General features: G+C 37.4%; 3 protein-coding genes across 4 annotated transcripts; all 3 read left to right on the top strand.

Annotated features, from left to right (window-relative positions):
• Nucleotides 1-2,523: 2,523 nt before the first annotated feature.
• LOC118820606 (syncollin-like) lies at nucleotides 2,524-3,169 on the top strand. Its single transcript, XM_036588983.1, has one exon. It carries the CDS (start codon nucleotides 2,568-2,570, stop codon nucleotides 2,961-2,963), a length of 396 nt encoding a protein of 131 aa, XP_036444876.1. The 5' UTR covers nucleotides 2,524-2,567; the 3' UTR covers nucleotides 2,964-3,169.
• Nucleotides 3,170-6,436: 3,267 nt separating this feature from the next.
• gng8 (guanine nucleotide binding protein (G protein), gamma 8) lies at nucleotides 6,437-9,260 on the top strand. The gene is made up of 3 exons (XM_036588357.1): nucleotides 6,437-6,544; nucleotides 8,073-8,217; nucleotides 8,814-9,260. Exons 2-3 carry the CDS (start codon nucleotides 8,134-8,136, stop codon nucleotides 8,940-8,942), a joined length of 213 nt encoding a protein of 70 aa, XP_036444250.1. The 5' UTR covers nucleotides 6,437-6,544; nucleotides 8,073-8,133; the 3' UTR covers nucleotides 8,943-9,260.
• Nucleotides 9,261-10,739: 1,479 nt separating this feature from the next.
• tmem45b (transmembrane protein 45B) lies at nucleotides 10,740-15,332 on the top strand. 2 transcript variants are annotated; one of them, XM_036588755.1, is made up of 7 exons: nucleotides 10,740-10,924; nucleotides 11,209-11,391; nucleotides 12,382-12,610; nucleotides 12,741-12,944; nucleotides 13,475-13,659; nucleotides 13,805-13,947; nucleotides 14,098-15,332. In XM_036588755.1, the coding sequence occupies exons 3-7, from the start codon at nucleotides 12,421-12,423 to the stop codon at nucleotides 14,216-14,218; spliced, it is 843 nt and encodes a 280-aa protein (XP_036444648.1). In that variant the 5' UTR covers nucleotides 10,740-10,924; nucleotides 11,209-11,391; nucleotides 12,382-12,420; the 3' UTR covers nucleotides 14,219-15,332. The 2 variants fall into 2 exon arrangements, with proteins under 2 accessions (XP_036444648.1, XP_036444649.1); XM_036588756.1 differs by having other exon boundaries at nucleotides 11,213-11,391.
• The last annotated feature ends 244 nt before the right edge of the window (nucleotides 15,333-15,576 follow it).

The following is a 15,576-nucleotide window of genomic DNA, read 5'->3' on the forward strand; positions in this document are numbered from 1 at the left end:
AAAGCATTAAACATCATTGTAAATAAATATATTAGTTATAACTACTACATAAAGTTAAGATCCCCTGAACAGACAATTAAATGAAATAAGCTTAATATAAAACCAGAGGGAAAACAATCACATCAACAGGTTCTCTGTGCCTCGTTAACCACATGGCCATATCTACACATGAACATCACACACACAATACGCATCACACCGTTATGTAATCTTATCCCGCTTTCTGAGTGCAGTATTCTTAAAACAGTAGGTTATAATTTTTGACAGTGTCTTACTTGAACTGTCGCTAGGTAATGGTACTGAATGCAGTCCAGCAGCGATGTTGACCGCCCTAAAATGGCGGCGCCGTTGACGTGCCTGACTGGACCCAAAGCGGCATCTAGATACGTGTATCTATGGTCTACACTGATCTGAGGTCAGATGTTCATTTTTCTGTTAAAGATTTTAGGTTATGCATTTGGTAGTTAGTTTGGTCCAAAAAAAGAGCAAAGCAGATTCAGCACCTTCGTTTGATAGATCTGTAGACCGACCCTGCTTTGGCACTTTGTTTGGCTGGAAATTTATGTAATGTTGTCCCTGAATCCCTGAATGGTAATACTTGAGTAATTGTACTTTGTTATTATGCTTAAGTATTATTTTGGAAGATTTGTAAATTTGCTCGAGCATTATTGAAGATGAAACTTTTACTCAATTACTAAACTGTTTTTCTCTTGTCAATCAATTGAATGTTTTGTTTTATTAAAAAATCCAACCAAATTCATATCAGTGTAAAATGATATGACCCACAATACGCTAACTAGACTTTGTGAGGACCAGCACTCACCACTGCCTCACATACTAATAAAAATAAAATAAAACTTTCAATTATATCTGTTAAAACATTTACTTTTAAATTGTATATATTACAGTATGTGTAAGTCTTGATACATTTTTACTTTCACAAGTACATTTCTGGCTCCATACTTCCACCTTTAACTCAGAAGATTTGACACAGTGCCCATACTTTCACCTAAGCACACCTTCTCTGTGCTTTTTCCACGCCTGGCAATTTATCTGTGAGCCCTGCAACGTGGAGGACGTGAAAACTGACCAAGTCCTGGCCTCGGAAAGACAAAAGGAAAAAAGTTCTAAATGTTGTTGAGCATTTGCCTTGTCCTTGCAGGACTAAATTTGATTTTGAAGGTTTCAAGGCACTTAAGTGCCAGAAAAGTCTATTGCACAGAGCAAAGCACCAGATCAGCAGTTATAAATAGAGACCGTGGAGGCTGTATCAACCACAAGGTTTTACCGTGCAGACTTTTTTTCACAGCCCCACCTTTTCTCATTTTCTGCAGTCACAGCTGAGAACTTCTGCAGGTGGCTCTGAGAGGCATCAAGGTAGGAGTTACTTCACCCCTCAGACGTGCTGTAGTGACTTGCAATAGGTTACAGATTAGTGCACAATACTGATAACACTACACTGATACAACCACATAACTATCACTGCAGTAAGGCATTGTGATTAAGTCAAAACTGGCAGCCTTCTCACTCTGTGGTGATTTCATGTGTAATGTGTGTTGGAACTTCCTCATCATGATAGATAGATAGATAGATAGATAGATACATAGATAGATAGATAGATAGATAGATAGATAGATAGATAGATAGATAGATAGATCACTATCAGCTCATCAGACCTGCCTAATATCTTAACCAAAAAGAAAAAATCCGAATATCAAATCTGGCATATCCCTCAAATGGGAGAGCATATACAGTCATATGCAAAAGTCTGGACACCCTGGTCAAATTACAAGTTTTGTTGATTCTCTAAGTCCAAATAAGTTAACACATCATCTATAGAACACACTATCTATCCATCCATCTATCTCTCTCTCTCTCTCTCTCTCTCTCTCTCTCTATATATATATATATATATATATATATATATATATAATTATAAATTAACAAAACATGCAATTTGACAAGGGGTGCTTGAACTTTTTTACATATGACAGTATGATGGATTAAGTAAAGAGAGGTTCTTTTCTTTAGTTTATGTATTCTGAGAAAGGTAACATGATCCACCCACGCACAGACCACCCCACCTAACCCCAAAAAGAAACAAATATATTTTCTATTAATCAAAGTCACAACATTAATAAATTCTTTTGTTCTTTAATGAGAAAAAAATGAGCAAAATTGGCATTTTAAATGAAAAATCAGTTGCCTATTTAAAAAACATGAATCCAACTGTATATCACTATATGGTTCTCTGTTAGAACAAAAATAATCAAATAATCGACAATTATAGCGATAAAAAACAGAGTAATAAACTGTTTATCTACAATTTGTTAATAAGTACAGTCAACACAATATTGTACATACTTGAAGTATTTTGTTTGATTATCCAGTTTGTCTGATTGACGGGGAAATTGAACAGTGTGTTGAAATTCCCATAAATAACCTTCATGCCATCTGTTGGCTTATGTGGACATTCACACATTGACCAGTTGCAAAGAACAGCTCTGTATATATACTGCCACATTCAGTAACCTGCTGCAGCCTTGTTTGCTCGGGAGACTGAAGTCATGAAGGTATCAGCTGCTCTCCTCCTTTGTGCTATGTGCCTCCTGGGCTCGGAAGCTCAGTGCCCAGAGCCGAGCACCCTGAAAGATGCCGAAGGCACCAAGCTGTGCGCTCGCCTGTTTGAGGACAGTAACTACTACTACGACCAAAGCTGTGGAGGAGAGTTCCTTGACATCTATCCCAATGACGACGTCCCCATCATCCCATGGCGCTGGAATAACCGCGTGTCCTCTCTGGTGGTGAACAAGTCGTGCAGCCTGACAGTGTGGTCTCGTATCAAGAAGAACGGAAACAAGAAGAAGTTTTCTTCTGGCATTCAGTACCGCCTGAAAGAAGTGTCGCAGGGCCTGTTCGGAGACTGGGACAACAGCATCTCTGCATACTACTGCGTGTGCTAGAGGAAGTGAGACTGAAATCAACAGCTGTGAATCTAGATGTTGTCACAGAAATCAAACTCACAAAAACACAATCTGTAAAACTGAAATGCCCTGGATTGATTAATTCAATTCAGTTGTCCATTGAAAAAATCAACTCGTCTGCAGTCTTACTGTACTAAACTGAATTTGTTCATCAATTGAATAAAACAGTATTCAGCAACTGTAAAGAAAAGTTTCTGATGTTTTATTTCAAAATCTGTTTCTTAGCATTGCCTAAGCTAAGTTCAACAACATGTCAGCTGAATGCTCAAACAGTAATGTTTTATAGAAACCCTTCTTAAAAAGACAAAATGTTTGTAGTATTCCAGGTGTAGCAAGGTAGCACTGTATTTTTGATATGAAAAGTCACTGGTGGAAAATAAATGGGGAAACAAGTGGGACGTGCCCCTCCCACTGTTTTTTAAATGTGAGATAGACTTGAGGGACCACGGGATGACTGTCACAGAAGATACATAATCTACAACCCCATTTCCAAAAAACTGTGCAACATGTAAATAAAAACAGAAATAAAAATAGTACCAAGTCAACATTAAATGTTGAAACTAAGAAAATGTAATGTTTTTGAAAATTATATGCCCATTTTGAATTTGATGCCAGCAACACATTTAAAAAAAGTGGTAAAGTGGTGTACTTAAAAAAACAAACATCTGGTGGAACATTTACAACTAACTAGGATAACTGACAACAGGTCAGTAACAAGATAAAAAGAGCACCTCAGAGAGGCTGAGTGATGGGGAGGGGTTCACCACTCTGTGAAAGACTACGCAGACAAATAGTGCAACAATTCAAGAATGTTTCTCACTGTAAAATAGCAAAAATCTCATCAGCTACGGTACATAATATCATTAAAAGATTCAGAGAACCCAGAGAAATCTCTGTGTGCAAGGGGCAAAAAAACAGTCCTGGATGGCTGTAATCTTTGGGCCCTCAGACAGCATTACAGTAAAAACACAACATAATTCTGTAGTGGAAATCACTGCATGGGCTCAGGAACACTTCAGAAAACCATTATCTGTGAACACAGTTTGCCACTGCATTCACAAATGTGAGTTAAAACTCTACCATGCAGAGAAAAAAACACATATATAAACAGGATCCAGAAATGCTGGCGCCTTCTCTGGGCTTTTTAGATGGACTGGAAAGTGGAAAAGTGTTCTGTGAATTGAAATTCCTTTTGGAAATCATGCTGCGTCCTCTGGGCTAAAGAGGGGAGGCACCATTAATGCTACAGGTTTTGAAACAACATGCTGCCAAGACAAGGCCAAAACACATTTTGCACGTATAACAACAGCATGGCTATGTAGTAAAATAGTCCAGGTGCTAAACTGACCTGCCTGCAGTCCAGACCTGTCAGCCACTGAAAACATTTGGCACATTATGAAACGAAAAATACAACAAAGGAGACTCCGAACTGTTGAGCAACTGAATCCTATATTAAACAAGAATATGAAAACATTTCACTTTCTAAAGTACAGCAATTGGTCTCGTCAGTTCCCAAACGAAGTCAAAAACAGAGTGAGCAACACAGTGGCAAACATGAACCTGCCAACTTTTTTGAAACATGTTGCTGGCATCAAATTCAAAATGAGCAAATATTTTTCAAAAAAACAATACAATTTCTCAGGTTTAACATTTAATATGTTGTCCTTGTCATAGTTTCAGTTAAATATAATATTTATGATTTGCACATCATTGCATTCTGTTTTTATTTACATTTTGCACAGAATTCCAAGTTTTTTGGAAACGGGGTTGATCCTGCTAACATACTTACATGACTCCATAAAATCTCCCACACCAAGCATTTTAAGCTATCGCTGTGAACTAAAATCACATATGGTTGCAGGAATAAAGACACACTCTGAAGAGTAGGAGAAAGGTGTGGCAACTGTGTAGCACTATTGTCTACTGTTTCTATATTTACTCTGAAGATTTTGAGCGAATCAACGAGTTTGAGTCTTGCATGTCATGAACAACAGAAGTCTGATGCTCCTGTGTTGTGACCTAGTTTTTGCACAACTGAACTGTTTGTAACATCTATGCCCTTACAAACACTTACAAATTACTAACTAACCCTAACCTAACCCTAACCATACTATAAACATTCATTGACTTATGATGTTACATTAATTTGTAGTCCCTTCTTTTTCTTTTTGTCACATTTATTATTATCAAAGTATATTTCAAGAATTTTTATCACAACATGTGGCTCAGAGAAGAATTTATTGGAACAAAAACAAAAAACAAACAAACAAAAAAAGGACCAGCTGCCACCAGGGGCGCCCAAACATTTGCACATGACTAAATATGACAATATGTTAATTCAAACTGCTGGTATACTTTGTCATCTAGATTAACTTTTGACTTGATGTATCAATGCCCCCCCCCAAACACACACATCAGACTGAACCTGCATGCCTGTGAGCAGTGGATCTTTATGCCCCTGTCTAAGAGATGAAGCTGAATCATGTGCATTTCTCTCTCTATAGCCTATTAGAGTGAAGGCACTCTTGCACTTCTTGCTGTGATGTAGACCAATGAATGAATGACAACAGCAGCTAATGAGGCAGCTGACATTAAAGCCCGGAGGTGGAAATCAAGCCCCCCGCAGTGAAATGCACAACTAGTGCTGCCCAAGATACTGCTCTGTAGGCTTTGAGAAAGTGACAGAAGGATGGGACTTTATCCTTACTTTCTTTGATTGTTGTTGTGAGCTATTAAAAGTGTGCTGACTGAACTGAAACAGCATCCTTTGGACATTTAGTGGCTAATTGTCTTCAAACATTGCAGCCAGTGGGCCTCAATCTGATTGGCAGAGACTAAGACACAATGCTTTAGTTTTAAAAAGCCATATATCTATTATCTCTGTTATAATGCAGATTTATAAAGCAGGAGATTCACTTTTAGGATTCACTCTCACTACAGTCTTGGGTCCCAGGTAAATATTTTTGGCGGCAGAGAGAAGAAAAACAGCACTGGGTATATCTCTGGTGACTCTCATAAGCCCCAGGCTATTAGTAACATGCACTGAAGACAGTTATTTTTCAGCGTCTATAAAAACAACAGGTTACATTTACAAGGGAGTAAAGACAATAGGTTACATTTACAAGATGTTAAAGGCAATAAACTTATTAGACCCCATTTTAAAGACAAAAAAAAAATATTTTTCAAGATTTTTAAGTAATTATCTTTTCCAGCTTCACCAAAACACATCATTTTTAGAATATTTAGTATTTAAAAAGATGAAGTCCAGAATGACATTTTCCTCAGCCAGATGTCTGTAACACCTCTCTATGCATGACACACTCAATAGAAGGTCACACTGCATGAAGTCTGGGACTTACCTATGCAGCCCAATATGGGGGAGGAATAAAAGCTAATTATGAGAGGAGGCAACCTTTCCCACCCCTCCTCTCCACTTAACTCCTCACTGTCTCCTCATTTGCTCCTGCAAGCTTGGGAATATGTGCTTCGTATAAGCAACAATAACGCTCCATTTCTACAGATAGAAATCCCAGACACAGAGCCCCACTGTTCAACTGGTGGTAAGTCTTAAAAGCTTTTTATTACAGAATTTAGAGCCGAGGTGTGGATTTTTTTATCTTGGAAATACATGAATGAGCGTCAAAAGTATGCATTGTGCTGTAGCATAACAATACTTACAATACTTTATTCAAATGTTCGCTCATTGCATAAACAAATCTAGCATCATGTTCCCGACAGACATTCATGGAGCTCCTGCGTTTATGTGGTGCTATCAGATTATAATCATGCAGGCAAATTGTAAAAATATGAAAAAGTGAAAGAAAAAAATTTGGGTTATACAGATTAAACAAAAGTTCATGCTAAATGTGAAATCAACACAAAAGAAAAAAAAAAAACATTCTAACAATTAGACAGTATGAAAATATAAATGGCTGATGACAAAGAGTTCTGGCTCCATATAAATGAATTTATTTTAGACTATCAATAGTGGTATTAATATATCTGTCTTGACAAATCTTGGGCTGCAATGTATTATTCATTACTTTGAGCTAAAGCTACAATTAAGATAAGAGGTTACTGAAGGAAAGTGTCGGAGGCAGGGGATGCTAAGCAGGTTAGTGACAGCCTCATGAGGATACTTGCACTTGTGCTGTGTTCTCCCACTGAGCCTCATGCTGTGCACGACCAGCTGAGACCCAGAGAGTCTTCCCCAAAACAATTACAGCTGCTCCGCTGCAGACCGGCCTCTGACAGAAGGGCAAAAGAGTAATAGGTGAAATAGCTACACTAATCAGGCACCATCTTAGCAAATTAACAGGGTTCAAATACATTTCATTGTGACACATCAGCAGAACTGCAGCATCAGTCTACAGCTATAACTCCGCATCTGTTAACTCTCAGTCCACTTGTTCTAACATGCACTCTGTACACTGGTCTGCAAAAGATTCAGGATTTATGCAAAACCGAGGAAAAACCAGAGACCCATATCCCTTATTTGTCTTGTATTTTATTTTCCCTGAGGTCCACTGATGACACTTGTGTGGGTTTATGTAACAGAAACAGTCACAGTTCATTTTTACATTCTATAATTTGTCAACTTCACTTTATCCCTTAAAATGAACCAAGTTGTTTTCCTTACTGTGCTTTTGAGACAATATTTGTTGATTGGCTGCCCTGTGTTTTGCCTAATTCAAAAAGCAATCCAGATTGAAACACTCCTTATAACTTCAATGTAAATAAGTGGGGCTAAACTGGTGTAGATGCGTTGAGTTTTGTGACATCACAAAAACAATTAAGCTGTTCATGCAAGTTTCTGTATATGCACTGTATTGACTGCAGAGTGAACTGTACATTTTGAACAGTGTTTACATACTAAGTCACACTTTTTCATTTCAATAAGTGAGGAAAATTTGTTTTATTATGATATGGGCCCTTTAACTTTAATGTAACAATGTATGTTTTGGTAATTTTGTACCATTTTTTATAGCAAAAAGTTCACACAAGGGCAGCTGACATATTTAAATGGTGTAAAAAAAACTTCCAATATTTATATTACTAACTTATTATTACTGTAATCTCTGATTGCAGAATTAAACTGAGCCACCCGATTAGAACTGTCTCTGATTAAGCTAGTTTCCACAAGAGCACAATGTCCAACAACATGGCCAAGATTGCAGATGCTCGAAAGACAGTGGAGCAGTTAAAACTGGAGGTGAACATCGACAGGATGATGGTGAGAAATCAGTCCTGTACTGAACAGCTCAATGACTACTGTAACAACACTGATAAAACTACAACACCTGAGGTTTATTCTTCACGGTTAGAGATGGCATGTATGGGTATCAGGCCGATATCAGCAGAAAATGCTGGAACGGATATTAGAGGGAAAAAAAAAGAATAAATCTGCTACGTTCATGTAATAAATCTATCCTGAATCATCACACACTCTCTTTGTCATGTTATTAGCTGTGTATTTCCGACTATAGTGTAGTAAAGTGAGTAGTTTGAGCATGATAGCTTACTTTTAGATCTTCAATTAGAAACATTTTAAGTTTGTACTTTTTTAAAGAAAAATATCAGATTGGTATCAATGAGTTTCAGTTTACAAGGTTTCAGTATTGGTATCAGAAAGGAAAATGTGCCATCATGTCATCTGTATTTGCAATACGGAAAACTGAAAATGTTAATGTTCCTAAACAGGTTTGGAAAGCAGCAAGTGATAATAAGCTATAGCAATGATGACAGTAGTGATTAGCAATAGCGATTGTACTTTATTGTAAAACAATGTATTTCCTGTAATTCTATGCCAGCTGTCTTCTCTTTGCACAGGTGTCTAAAGCGGCCGCTGAGCTGATGTCATATTGCGAAACTCATGCCAAAGAGGATCCCCTGGTGACTCCTGTGCCCTCCTCAGAAAACCCCTTCAGAGAGAAGAAGATTTTCTGTGCCATTTTGTAGCTGTTTATAATTAACTTGCATCACATTTGGGAATTAATTTCAATTTTAGATGAAGCATTTTGATTTTCAGAAGTTATATTTCATTTGTGAAATTCCTGTCAAAACACCAGCCCTCACACAGCTATGTCCAACAGCCTTATCCTAATGGGTAATGTCCAATAATCCAAAGGAACTGTAAATGCTATGTGAACGTTCTAATCTACCATTGGGTTGTATATAATGTCTTCTTTGTGTTTCAGTAGAATAATTATGCTGTTCGGTCCTATTTTTTAAATCAGCACTCGCTCCATGTAGATGTTGCCTTTATGCTTCTTATTTTTGACCTTAACCCCTTAAAACACTCTTAAAAATGATGGTTCTTCAAGGGTTCTTTGGTAAAGAAAATGAATCTATATAGAACTATAAACACTCAAAGAACACTTTGCATGATTAAAGGGTTCTTTGCATCACTAAATTGTTCTTCAGGTTGAAGAAGCATGTGTAGATGGTTCTAAATATAACCTTTTTAAAAAGGGTTCTTGTATTGTTACAGTGTTAAGCCTGCAACAATAGAAGAACCCTTTTTGGTGCTATTTAGAGCCCTTTTTAAAAAGGTTCTATATAGAACACATTCTCCATCATCCTGAAGAACCCTTTCATGATGCAAAGAACCCTTTCGTCATGCAAAGGGTTCTTTGAGTGTTCATGGTTCTATGTAGAACCATTTTATTTACTAAAGAACCCTTGAAGAACTATCTTTTTTAAATGTGAATCCCAGGCTTATTACATACTAAGGCTTATTACTCAGTACTGCAGGGACTTCAATGCAAACTGGCTGAGCTATACAGAGAAGTGTGTAATAAAACTTTGGTCCTGGCCATTTAAGGGGTTAACTTTAGGCCTGTGGGTCTCATTTTGTGAAGACATCCTGTTCCACAGTTACACAGATAAAAACATCTACTAGTCGCTGTTGGGACATGACCTTGTACCTCCTTTTTTTGTTGTTGTTTTTCATTTTTTGACATAATTTGAAAAAGCCTTTATATTATGTCTAAAGGTCATGGTGAACTGACCAACTCACATGGTCCAAAATTACTTGGGGGAAAAAATCATTTCTCCACTAAGTTCCAATAAGAACATTTTTCCTTGTCCTGTTAAGTTGCCTTTTTGGAGATAGAACAGCAGCGATATTTAAACTACAAACTTCATAAGTTGTCATGCTTCTTTTCTTTTCAGCAGAAGAGTGCTATTCTAGGCTCAGTGTTTACTTTGTAAATTCCTGTGTTTGCATGGACAAGAAAGATGTGTTCCTGGATTCGAGATGCTTGACAGAAATGAGCCACTGAGAGCTCATTAGTGCAACAGGGCAAAGTCACCAGGTCCATTTCACATTAGGAGCACAGCAAGGCCTGCTTACACCATGTGACTCCAATAAAATTGCATTTTGTGATAGGGAGCAAAGTTCCCTCCGTTTCTGTTCATTATGGCATGCAGTGTCTGTTAACTTCCGTGAGGATGGTTTACACATTAACCCAAAATGCACTAAGCTCTTTCGCTAGCCAGCCTCTGTCAGAAATTAGGTGTGGCATTATCATCATTATTAATAAAAGTAAGAGTTTTTCATATTATGCATTGGGCTGATTAAAAGATTTGATTAATAAAATACATGTCCTTTAAATCTGCCCTAAGTATTCTATGGGTAACTACAACAAATCGGATCTGCTCTGCTGAATGCACCTTGATCTGGTGGTGACCTGATTGAGAAGTTTATTGCCTTAGTGAAGGGCTGGAAAAGCAGCCTTGTAGTTAAGGAAGCTGAAGCAGTGATCTAGTCTGAACCCTTTACCTGCTATAGTCACCTGCCCAGGTAGGGCGGGCTGTGCTTTATTCACACAAACACACACAGGGACACAGGTTGGCTGGCTGTTTCCATCACAAACAGGTAATGAAGAGAAGCGAGCTCCACCGGTTCCTCTAGCCTGTCAACACGGAGCACAGCACAGGTATGGAGCAGCCAGCAACAGACTATATTCAATCACAGATTTTGTAGTTCAGTGGGTTGTAAATGGGGAAATTGGTAATCTTTTGTGAAACTAACACTAAAACACGTCTTTGTGGTCAGTAGGTTGTAGTATATATTTATGGCAAATTAGGAAACGTGTATATTAAGCAATAGATTAGCTACGACAGTATAAATGGCAGCATCCAATGAGCTAAAGGAGAATCTAGATGTGGAGAAAGCGCCGTCTTGCTTTGGGAAGTGAAACATGGCGATGTTGTTTTCTAGTTAGATTTTCCAGGGAATGAGTTGGAGCAAATCACCACGTGTCTGAAAGAAGACGTAGGAAAAAGAAGACCGAAAAAAAAAAACACACACACACCAAAGCTCCTGACCTGAAGATGCTCTGATTCCGAAGACCTAAAAGTAAAAAGTGAGCGACGAGCAGAAGAGCTAAAGCAGTCTACAGAGGTGAGATGTGGGACTCGCAGCACTGCTACACATTAAACATAGCAAAACTGGCGGAATAATAATGGCCGCCGGCAAGTTTACTGATATTTCCATATTCAAATCAGTTTTCGGGGTGAAAGTAATGGCACAGAAGCTTTAGCCCATAACAGAGAGAGCACAGCACAACAAGAGAGCCAATTTTTTTAGTTTAGGGTTTGTGGTATTCAAAAGCAAAAATGCAAAACACTGCTGCAAATTCTCACTGTCATCTCCATATACCTTGAAAACATCTAAAAAAAAATAAAAAATAATAATAATAATAATATATATATATATATATATATATATATATATATATATATATATATATATATATATGTGTGTGTGTGTGTGTGTGTGTGTGTGTGTGTATACATACATACATATGTATATATATATATATATATATATATATATATTTTACATTTTTTCAAGGTATATGGAGATGACAGTGAGAACATATATATGTATATATATATATATATATGTATATATATATATATAGTAATTAAATGTAAAATTGTAATTATACATTGAAGTATCACTTGAAATCATCAACATTGTGATAATGAAACAGTATGCACAATATTCATATTTGATTTATTTACACCTGAGAGATGTGGGGAGTGGAAGATAACAATGACCAATATCCTTATCTCTTTATGACATGAAACTTGGACAGATTTATCAGAACTACTGTATCTGTACACTCTAACTCACCAAGATAAGAGCTTTGGACTGTATACTTAAAACTGATGAACAGTAGTTTGTCAATATGGACGTGACTAAAAGCACAGACTGTGGTTGTCTTTTTGTGTTGACCTATATCTTTTTTTTTTTTTCTCTACAAACACTTGAAGGGTAGATGGTATAGTGGTGTGGTCAGTGTGGTTAGTTTATGGAGTTTTGTTCTACTTCTTGCTCCACTTTTCATGCCCAAACACTTTTTTTCCAATTTCACTTTTGATTCAGGGTTGTGTTAAAGTCAGTGTTGGTGGCTGAGACTAAAACATGGCCAACTTCAAAGGACACGCATTGCCTGGTACATTCTTCCTGCTGTTTGGCTTGTGGTGGTCTATGAAATACCCCATGCGACACATCTGGCAGAAAAGACAGCAAGGCAGCAGAAAAAACCTGCCTCTGTTCTTCAAAAGGATAGACCTTATCGAGGGGGTTCTGAAGACCTTCTTTGCTTTTGTTGGTGAGTGAAGATGTCAGACCCATATGCATTGGGTTCTGGGTTTTTGATAGACTGCCTTTGGTTATGAAGCGATCAAGTGACCAATGTAAGAAACATGTAGTTTCAGATATGTAATTTCCTCCTGTTGCAGGCATCATGGCAGAGCAGTTTGTGCCAGATGGACCTCATGGTCACCTTTATAACGGGGAGTGGGTGAAGCTGATGAACTGGCAGCACAGCACCATGTACCTCTTCTATGGCATCTCTGGCATTGCTGACATTCTCAGCTCATCCCCACTTCCTGTCCCAGCAGGGCTTGACCGCCTCTCCCTGTCTGTGGCTCTCTTTGTAGAAGGTACAAACCAGTTAATGTGTTAAAGTGTCATTGTAAGGCAGTGTAAGTAATAGCATTTCTTCATATATCTGTCCAAAGAAATCTGTTTAAAAAAAACAAACCAAAAAATGTATCCCTATTTTTTTTTTCCTGCATCATTTGAGCTTTTTATGTCATGTGAATATTTCATAATGAGTGAAAATTCTCAATCCTTTTTTAAATTTTTGAAAATAAGTAGTGCCATGTGATAAAAAGACCATTTAATATGACACATGGAGGGGCAGTTTCGCAGTTGCAGATTAGGCCTAAATTTGGTGTAAATATGATTTTCAGTGGTAAATTACCACTGGCATGGCAATTTAGGAAATTTAATATATGTAAAATATTCTGATATGGACATTAATGGGTTAAATTTAATGTATTTTAACAATCAGATTTTATTGCATGTAATTTTGGACTGTTGTCATAAAATGTTCATAAAATGTAAAAGGCAGATAATTTTAGTCAAATGATAGTTTCCCCTTAACCTGTGTTTACCTGGTCTTTTTTAGGGTTCCTGTTTTATTTCCATGTACATAATCGGCCTCCTCTGGACCAGCACATTCACTCTTTGCTGCTGGTGGCTGTGTTTGGTGGGGCAGCCAGCACAATGCTTGAGGTGTTCTTGCAAGACAACACTCTGCTTGAGCTGTTCAGGAGCAGTTTGGCCATTATGCAAGGCACCTGGTTCTATCAGGTATTCCCAATGTTATAATTATGTTGTTCTTCATTTAGCCTCGTGGCCTTGAAATAAGCAATTCTTATATGAATGCATTTCATTTAAGTTGCTATTTAAGCCCCACACTATGAATATAAACACTCTGAATTTGTTCCTACCCCAGATTGGTTTCGTGTTATATCCTCTGAATGGTGAAGAGTGGGACCTGGAGAACCATGGCAACATCATGTTCATTACTATGTGCTACTGTTGGCATTATGCAGTTGCTTTGCTGATTGTGGGGATCAACTACAGTGTGGTCTATTGGTGAGTAGACACTAGCATGTGTAAAATCATTTTGTAGAGAACAAATATTTCAAGATGCCTATCTGCACCACTGAGCTTTACTGTATATTATTTAGCATTTTATAAAATGCCTATATAGACTTAAGGCACAATCATTTTTCCACTCTTTAGGATCATAAGAAGGTTTGGAGAGAGGCACAGGGCGGATATAGAGATCAGCCTCAGAAAAACCAGCCACCCTGACTCCTCCAGTTCACAGAAGGCTTTGCTGCAGGAATCAGATGAAGAATAGACAGAGTCCTGTGACCAGATGTGAAGAAATCTGAAGAGATATAAATATATACAGCATAAAATAAACTGACACAATGCAAATTTTATATACAGTACTGTGCAAAGGTCTTAGGCACCCGAGCACATTATTGAAAACTATTTATCTTGTCAGCAAGTGTGTTTTCGCCTGTAAAAACACCATATTTGATTAGAATAAATGCAAAGAAGCATATAGTCACAAGAATTCAGGTCACAAAAAAGTAGTTCATATCTTGTGAGCTGATTAGTAAAACAAAGTTTGGTTTGACAACCACAACCATCAAATAAATGTATTACATTCGATCACTAGCACACCTGATTTAACTCAAGGAAGCACTGATTAGCCAAAACTGGTATAATTGGATGACCACAAATTATACTGGGCTGCCAAGTGGACAGGCTTGGAAATGGTCAAGTAAACAAGAAATTTCATATTAGAAGCAAATACTGGCCAGTTATATTGCTTTTTAATTCTGATTTTTCCCAGGTGCCTGAAACCTTTGCACAGTTCTATGGGGGTGTGTGTGTGTATATTTCATATTGTATATATAAAGACACAAACACACAAGCCATATGTATATCCTAATTAGTTTATAGGTATAGAATATTGAATACTGATCAGTCTATGCACAATGAACTAATCAGGCGGGGTGTTCCTTGAAGTTTGTATGTTTGTTTAATATGCCAGATAAGCATGTTTTGGGGAGGACTCTGATAAGGCTCTTTAATGCACTGATGCCTGTAAAGCCTGTTATTTTTGTACAGTTGTGCAAGTAAATATAATATAGTAAATATAGTAAGAAAATTTTTTTAAACAGTAAGTTTCTAAGTGCACTTTTTCCGAGGGGTGGAAAAGTGCTTGGTTTCTGAGTAACTGGAGTATCAGGCTTATTTCAGGTATGTCTTGTCAAGCCTCTCAATAAGAAGCAATTCCTGCTGCAAACCAGACAGACCTGCTTCTTCTTTCAAAATGTGATGCATGTGTGGGATGTACCAAGTGTACTTAACTTTTGTTTGCTGGTCAGCTTAACATACAAACCGGATTCCAAAAAAGTTGGGACACTAAACAAATTGTGAATAAAAACTGAATGCAATGATGTGGAGGTGCAAACATCTAATATTTTATTCAGAATAGAACACAAATCACAGATCAAAAGTTTAAACTGAGAGAATGTATCATTTTAAGGGAAAAATATGTTGTTTCAAAACTTCATGGCGTCAACAAATCCCAAAAAAGTTGGGACAAGTAGCAATAAGTGGCTGGAAAAAGGAAATTGAGCATATAACGAACAGCTGGAAGACCAATTAACACTAATTAGGTCAATTGACAACATGATTGGG

This window comes from Colossoma macropomum, unplaced genomic scaffold (genome assembly GCF_904425465.1).
Source record: "Colossoma macropomum unplaced genomic scaffold, Colossoma_macropomum, whole genome shotgun sequence".
In the NCBI taxonomy this organism is placed as follows: domain Eukaryota; kingdom Metazoa; phylum Chordata; class Actinopteri; order Characiformes; family Serrasalmidae; genus Colossoma; species Colossoma macropomum.

Coding starts and splice junctions, on each gene's coding strand:
- LOC118820606 (XM_036588983.1), top strand. CDS start 2,568: ATGAAGGTATCAGCTGCTCTCCTCCTTTGTGCTATGTGCCTCCTGGGC.
- gng8 (XM_036588357.1), top strand. CDS start 8,134: ATGTCCAACAACATGGCCAAGATTGCAGATGCTCGAAAGACAGTGGAG. Junction 8,218..8,813: donor TGAACATCGACAGGATGATG/GTGAGAAATCAG, acceptor CTCTTTGCACAG/GTGTCTAAAGCGGCCGCTGA.
- tmem45b (XM_036588755.1), top strand. CDS start 12,421: ATGGCCAACTTCAAAGGACACGCATTGCCTGGTACATTCTTCCTGCTG. Junction 13,660..13,804: donor AAGGCACCTGGTTCTATCAG/GTATTCCCAATG, acceptor TTCCTACCCCAG/ATTGGTTTCGTGTTATATCC. Junction 13,948..14,097: donor AACTACAGTGTGGTCTATTG/GTGAGTAGACAC, acceptor TCCACTCTTTAG/GATCATAAGAAGGTTTGGAG.